Genomic DNA, 7,989 nt, shown 5'->3' on the forward strand with positions numbered 1-7,989 from the left:
TGTCTTCGATAGATTGGTATCACTTCTATAGCAGAAGTCTGGAGTGTAGTGTTCCACTGCAAGTCAGACAGCCTAGATGGCGCCTCCTCCAGATTAATCTCAGACAGTGTAAAAGTCAGACAGCCTAGATGAAGCCTCCTCCAGCCTGATCTCAGACAGTGTAAAAGTCAGACAGCCTAGATGAAGCCTCCTCCAGCCTGATCTCAGACAGTGTAAAAGTCAGACAGCCTAGATGAAGCCTCCCCAGCCTGATCTCAGTCAGTGTAAAAGTCAGACAGCCTAGATGAAGCCTCCTCCAGCCTGATCTCAGACAGTGTAAAAGTCAGACAGCCTAGATGAAGCCTCCCCAGACTAATCTCAGACAGTGTAAAAGTCAGACAGCCTAGATGAAGCCTCCTCCAGCCTGATCTCAGTCAGTGTAAAAGTCAGACAGCCTAGATGGCGCCTCCCCTTGGTTGATTGACTGACTGTGCCCTTCTCCCTCCCAGAATGTGGGCTGCGACAAAGAGGTTGGCTCGTACAAACAAGAAGACAAGTGTGGAGTCTGTGGGGGGGACAACTCCCACTGTCGCACTGTTAAACTGACACTCACCAAGATGCCAAAGAAAACAGGTAAACATTAGACCATCACCAGGGAGAAACCACAGTTCTGTTGAGAGCATTATGTTTTATTTCATTTGACTATCAATCAATACTTGATGAATAGTTGTATAGAATATGATGAGAAATAAATATTACAGCTTGAAATCCCTAAGATCCTCTCCTACATTCTTAGAAAAAAAGGTGCTAAAAGGGTCCTTCGGCTGTCCCCATAGGAGAACCCTTTGAAGAACCCTTTTAGGTTCCAGGTATAACCCTTTTGAGTTCCATGTAGAACCCTTTCCACACAGGGTTCTACATGGAACCCAAAAGAGTTCTACCTGGAAACAAAAAGTGTTCTACCTGGAATCAAAAAGTGTTCTACCTGGAATCAAAAAGAGTTCTCCTGTGGGGCCAGCTGAAGAATCCTTTTGGAACCCCTTTTTTCTAAGAGTGTAATGTGCATAGCACTATGTTACCAATTCCCAGTTGGTGACTCTTGACTCTTGATAAGAGTCACCGGCAGGGGAATTCACGACAACGACACACTACACCATTTTATTTTACCCTGTATTCACCCAGCTACAGCCCTTGACATGTACACAGATTAAACACATAACCACTGCTATCACTGGTTCACACACAACATTATAATTAGACACGGCACGTTTCTCCTCTATTAGAGTCAGCAGGAGGCCTGGGGTTGTCTGGATCAAGCGTCTCAGAGTAGGACTTTGGTCTTTTAGATAACAATGAATAAGGTTACATGGACGGGGGGACGGGGGACGGGGGGGGGGGACGGGGGGACGGGGGGGGACCTGATCCTAGATCAGCACTCCTACTCTGAGACGTGTGATAGATATCGTCCCTGGTCTGTTGTTATTCTGTGCCTCATTGGATTAACTCCCTGACCAAACCGGTTGTCTTGTTGTGTTGTCCTATAGGCATGCTGAAGATGTTTCATATTGTCTTGTTGTGTTGTCCTATAGGCATGCTGAAGATGTTTCATATTGTCTTGTTGTGTTGTCCTATAGGCATGCTGAAGATGTTTCATATTGTCTTGTTGTGTTGTCCTATAGGCATGCTGAAGATGTTTCATATTGTCTTGTTGTGTTGTCCTATAGGCATGCTGAAGATGTTTCATATTGTCTTGTTGTGTTGTCCTATAGGCAAGCTGAAGATGTTTCATATTGTCTTGTTGTGTTGTCCTATAGGCATGCTGAAGATGTTTCATATTGTCTTGTTGTGTTGTCCTATAGGCATGCTGAAGATGTTTCATATTGTCTTGTTGTGTTGTCCTATAGGCATGCTGAAGATGTTTCATATTGTCTTGTTGTGTTGTCCTATAGGCATGCTGAAGATGTTTCATATTGTCTTGTTGTGTTGTCCTATAGGCATGCTGAAGATGTTTCATATTGTCTTGTTGTGTTGTCCTATAGGCATGCTGAAGATGTTTCATATTGTCTTGTTGTGTTGTCCTATAGGCATGCTGAAGATGTTTGATATTCCGATCGGTGCCCGGCACATCGTTATAGAGGAGAATGAGACTTCCCCCCACATAATTGGTAAGTGTGTCTCGTCACAGCGGGATAAATGGGGAGGCACCATATACACCAAAAGTATGTGGACACCCCTTCAAATGAGTGGATTCGGCTATTTCAGCCACACCTGTTGCTGACAGGTGTATAAAATCGAGCACACAGCCATGCAATCTCAATAGACAAACATTGGCAGTAGAATGGCCCGTACTGAAGAGCAAAGTGACTTTCAACGTGACACCGTCATAGGATGCCACTTTTCCAACAAGTCAGTTCGCTCAACTGTAAGTGCTGTTATTGTGAAGTGGAAACGTCTAGGAGCAACAATGGCTCAGCCACACAAGCTCACAGAATGGGACCGCCTAGTGCTGAAGCGCATAGCGTGTAAAAATCGTCTGTCCTCGATTGCAACTCTCACTACCGAGTTCCAAACTCCCGCTAGAAGCAACGTCAGCACAACAACTGTTCGTCGGGAGCGTCATGAAATGGGTTTCCATGGCCAAGCAGCCGCACACAAGCCTAAAATCACCATGCGCAATGCCAAGCGTCGGCTGGAGTGGTGTAAAGCTCGCTGCAATTGGACTCTGGAGCAGTGGAAACATGTTCTCTGGAGTGATGAATCACGCTTCACCATCTGGCAGTCCGACGGACGAATCTGGGTTTGGTGGATGCCAGGATAACGCTACCTGCCCCAATGCATAGTGCCAACTGTAAAGTTTGGTGACCTGAGCCCTAGGACCATACGTCGGGACTACCGGCCGTGGTGACTCCTTGCTGTCCCCAGTCCGCCTGGCCTTGCTGCTATTCCAGTTTCAACTGTTCTGCCTGCGGTTATGGAACCCCTACCTGTCCCAGACCTGCTGTTTTCAACTCTTAATGATCGGCTATGAAAAGCCAACTGAGATTTATTCCTGATTATTATTTGACCATGCTTGTCACTTATGAACATTTTTGAACATCTTGGCATGGTTCTGTTATAATCTCCACCCGGCACAGCCAGAAGAGGACTGGCCACCCCTCATAGCCTGGTTCCTCTCTAGGTTTCTTCCTAGGTTTTCGCCTTTCTAGGGAGTTTTTCCTAGCCACCGTGCTTCTACACCTGCATTACTAGCTGTTTGGGGTTTTAGGCTGGGTTTCTGTACAGCACTTCGAGATATTAGCTGATCTAAGAAGGGCTATATAAAATAAAATTGATTGATTGATTGATTGATTGGTGGAGGAGGAATAATGGTCTGGGGCTGTTTTTCATGGTTCAGGCTAGGCCACTTAGTTTCAGTGAAGGGAAATCGTAACACTACAGCATACAATGACATTCTAGACGATTCTGTGCTTCCAACTTTGTGGCAACAGTTTGGGGAAGGCCCTTTCCTGTTTCAGCATGACAATGCCCACGTGCACAAAGCGAGAGCCATATAGAAATGGTTTGTCGAGATCAGTGTGGAAGAACTTGACTGGCCTGTACAGAGCCCTGACCTCAACCCCTTCGAACACCTTTGGGATGAATTACAATGCCGACTGCGAGTCAGGCTTAATCGCCCATCATCAGTGCCCGACCTCACTAATGCTCTTGTGGCTGAATGGAAGCAAGTCCCCTGCAGCAATGTTCCAACATCTAGTGGAAAGCCTTCCCAGAAGAGTGGAGGCTGTTATAGCAGCAAAGGGGGGGGACCAACTCCATATTAATGCCCATGATTTTGGAATGAGATGTTCGACTAGCTTTTGGCCAAGTAGTGTACATTTACGGTAGGGACATCCGCAGAGCATGACTGCAGAACACACACACATACACACACACACACACACACACACACACACACACACACACACACACACACCCACACACACACATTTACAGTTTGAGCGTCAGCAGTGTGACTGCAGACCATTTGACTGTCACCAATTAGTCTTTGTAGAGTTGTATCCTGTAAGTAACGCTGACCAGCCATGGACGAGACATGAGGTACTTTCTCTCCCCCTTTTTAAAATGCAGATCACATCTAGCAGGGCCCACAGGGTATGGTGGCTGTGTGTGTGTATGTGCACAGAGCTTATCTAACATAACGTAGAGACGGAGAATGAACAGGAGAGTAGACTGAGCACATGGGTGGGGCAGCAGATGAAGAGGAGGCGGTCACAGCCTGGTGCTGCACAGCGCTAGGCATAATACCACATGGTACGTCTGATCACTGCCTCATTCATGTCAATGCAAACTAATGGTAATGGCCAGCCTATTTATGCAGAACCTCTTAGCCTCTTAATTGCAACTGGGAAATCAACCAGGATCCATATGAACAGTAGTCCAATCCATATGGCCTTAAACTGTAAACCTAACAAGTGTCTTTACCTTCAGTTTTCTGCTGGGAATACCAGGGTATGTATCACAGACTGTCTGAATAATGATGCTGGAAATGGTCTTGAATACATTTCCTCCTACGGTCCTTTGAATACACTTCAATGGTTCTTTGAATACATTTCCTGTAGCTCAGTTGGTAGAGCATGGCGCTTGCAACGCCAGGGTTGTGGGTTCGATTCCCACGGGGGGCCAGTATGAAAAATGTATGCACTCACTAACTGTAAGTCGCTCTGGATAAGAGCGTCTGCTAAATGACTAAAATGTAAATGTGAATTTCAATGTTACATTAGTTTGCAAAAAATAAATGTAAGCAATTTGCTCGTGATAATCTCAGCTGTGAATCAGGTCCTATGTGAGGTGAGTGTGACTTAGTGTACTGCTGAGACACACCTGTAAAACACATTATAGCTCCAACCTCAGATGTGCGTCAAGGTCCAGACGTACGTGTGTGTTACAGGCTTTGGTTTGGTTTTGGATTTCGAAGTTGGTTCTATTTAGGTGTGGACGCGCACTGATTGGAATCATCCTTGTTGGTCAGGGTGTGTTGACCTGTCACCTCGTTGGTCAGGGTGTGTTGACCTGTCACCTCATTGGTCAGGGTGTGTTGACCTGTCACCTCGTTGGTCAGGGTGTGTTGACCTGTCACCTCGTTGGTCAGGGTGTGTTGACCTGTCACCTCATTGGTCAGGGTGTGTTGACCTGTCACCTCATTGGTCAGGGTGTGTTGACCTGTCACCTCGTTGGTCAGTCGTTAGTTTCACATGTGCTGGCACAGCTGTAGCTCAATTGGTAGAGCATGGCGCTTGTAACGCCAGGGTAGTGAGTTCGATCCCCGGGACCACCCATACGTAAAAATGTATGCACACATGACTGTAAGTCGCTTTGGATAAAAGCGTCTGCTAAATGGCATATTATTATTATTATTATTATTATTATTATTATTATTATTATTAAAGCTGCGGTGCCAATGCTCCAGCAACATAAGAGATGTTGGATGCTGCACCTCTTTGTAGTGCTGCTTCTTTAAGTTGATAAACAAAGCCTTTCTGTCCTGGGTTTGGTTTGGTTTGGTTTGGTTTGGCCTGGTTTGGTTTGGTTTGGTCCACTTCTGTTTTACTCCATGTTATAGGTTGGTGTGGGTTTTTATTTTGGTTTGCCTTTTCTGGGGGCGTTTAGTGGCCACTCACGGTTGGTGTCTTTTAGGACCCAGTTTGTTGTTGCTAGTCAACATTCAGTGGACACCCCCATGAGTGTCTTTGAGAACCCATTTTAAACCCCCACTTGTTTAGTTGTACTTGTCCGTGGCTCATTTGTTAGTACCCTTTTCTGTTGAGCGACAGTATTTTTTGTTGTTTCTTGATGGGAACCTAACGTGTGTGTGTGTGTGTGTGTGTGTGTGTGTGTGTGTGTGTGTGTGTGTATGTGTGACTCCCCAGGTACACAATAGCTCTCTGTGTGTGAGCGGCTCAGCTGGAGTCAGTATCACCTTGGTTACCAGCCAAATCCTTCTCTCTCTCTCCCTCTCTAGGATCTATTATCTAACAGGGAGATGGTGAGACGAGGCTTTAGCATTAAAGCAACAATCTGCCATTTTGAATTTCAATGATGTATTCCATACACATATGTCTTTATTTGAAATGACCACTGAACTTAGTAACTATCGCAGATTGGACCTTTTATACAGGCCTGACACAATGTCAAATAATGGCTGCAAACTTCTATCATTGCTCTGCTCTCTCAGTAAGAATTTGAATCTCATTACTGTTATAGAAAAGTTAGATTTTACTTGAATTGAATGCAATGGCAGGTAGCCTAGTTGTGCTTCCAATGAAAGACGATTGTCATGGAATTCTAGTTGAATACACACACAGACACACACATAAACAGGGTTGGAACAGTGGGTCACCCCCTTCTGTATACCCTGTTTCTGCTGTGCTGGTTCTCTCAGACTATCCAACGGATGAAAACACATTGTGAATCAGACGGTTTCCCTGTGTTCCACAGCTGTTAAGAATCAAGTCACTGGCAGCTTCATATTGAATGCAAAAGGCGAAGGTGCCATGTCCAAAACCTTCATCGAGAGCGGTTTGGAGTGGGAGTACGTCTTTGGAAGCGGCGAGAAAGAAACCCTGAAAACAATCGGCCCCCTTCATGAGGGCATTGTTGTCCTGGTAAGAAGAAGAAACCTATGAATCCAGTAAGACACACACACACACACACACACACACACACACACACACACACACATACAGGCTGAATTTTGCTGAACAAGTGGCAGTTGGGATGCAAGTGTGCATTGCCTCAATTCTAATTTTACCCAAAACAGGCAGACCCAAATGATCACTGTTGAACACAGCAGCATGTGGTCAGTAGATAAAGGGCTCAGTGCCCAAAGGGTTCACTTTGAGATTCAGCCACACTCCAGTCAGTCCTCTAGAAAGACAGTGGAGCACCCTCACTGTGATATGAATCACCTTTGATTGTCCACTAGTGCTGAGTGATTAGTGCTTTTCTAGGTCGGTTTGGTTTCGGTTCGATTATGAAAAACATTATCATGGTTTTCGGTTTTCGATAACAATTAAATGCATTATGAAATAATGACAAACATTAATGACAAACAGCTTTTTAACGGAAATTTACAAAAGCCAAAAATAGTGAAAATGTAATTGCCAAAGCATTTAAAATATTCCATTGTCTATGTCAGGTCCACATTGGGTAGACATCAATAGAAAAATAGTAAATGACTATGAAATAATAAAATATTCAGTTGTCTGTTACATCGTTTTATTTGATGACTTTATTATTTTTCATTCCTTAAAGTTATCATCTCATCTCTGCTCAGGCTGTAGCAGCCAGACAGCCAGACAACATTATGTCTGTGCTCCCCATACTGCACTGTCTTTAGTCATCCTATTTAGCTAGACTAGCCTGCCTAAGTACTGTCGTGGTCAAAAGTTTTGAGAATGACATAAATATTAATTTTCACAAAGTCTGCTGCCTCAGTTTTTATGATGGCAATTTGCTCCATATACTCCAGAATGTTATGAAGAGTGATCAGATGAATTGCAATTAATTGCAAAGTCCCTCTTTGCCATGAAAATGAACTTAATCCCCAAAAAACATTTCCACTGCATTTCAGCCCTGCCACAAAAGGACCAGCTGACATCATGTCAGTGATTCTCTCGTTAACACAGGTGAGAGTGTTGACGAGGACAAGGCTGGAGATCACTCTGTCATGCTGATTGAGTTAGAATAACAGACTGGAAGCTTTAAAAGGAGGGTGGTGCTTGAAATCATTGTTCTTCCTCTGTTAACCATGGTTACCTGCAAGGAAACACATGCCGTCATCATTGCTTTGCACAAAAAGGGCTTCACAGGCAAGGATATTGCTGCTAGTAAGATTGCACCTAAATCAACCATTTATCGGATCATCAAGAACTTCAAGGAGAGAGGTTCAATTGTTGTGAAGAAGGCTTCAGGGCGCCCAAGAAAGTCCAGCAAGCGCCAGGACCGTCTCCT

The 7,989-nt window shown here is 44.7% G+C and overlaps 1 protein-coding gene across 1 annotated transcript; it reads left to right on the forward strand.

Moving 5' to 3' along the window:
- Positions 1 to 488: 488 nt before the first annotated feature.
- Positions 489 to 6,641, forward strand: LOC311118189 (A disintegrin and metalloproteinase with thrombospondin motifs 3-like; the record flags this gene model as incomplete). The annotated part of the gene is made up of 3 exons (XM_084193042.1): positions 489 to 612; positions 2,064 to 2,144; positions 6,475 to 6,641. Coding segments are annotated over 3 exons (372 nt in total), but the record flags the coding sequence as incomplete, so codon positions are not given.
- Positions 6,642 to 7,989: the final 1,348 nt, after the last annotated feature.

The sequence above is a fragment of the Coregonus lavaretus genome, assembly GCF_964263955.1.
Source record: "Coregonus lavaretus genome assembly, contig: HAP1_SCAFFOLD_9973, whole genome shotgun sequence".
Classification (NCBI taxonomy): Eukaryota; Metazoa; Chordata; class Actinopteri; order Salmoniformes; family Salmonidae; genus Coregonus; species Coregonus lavaretus.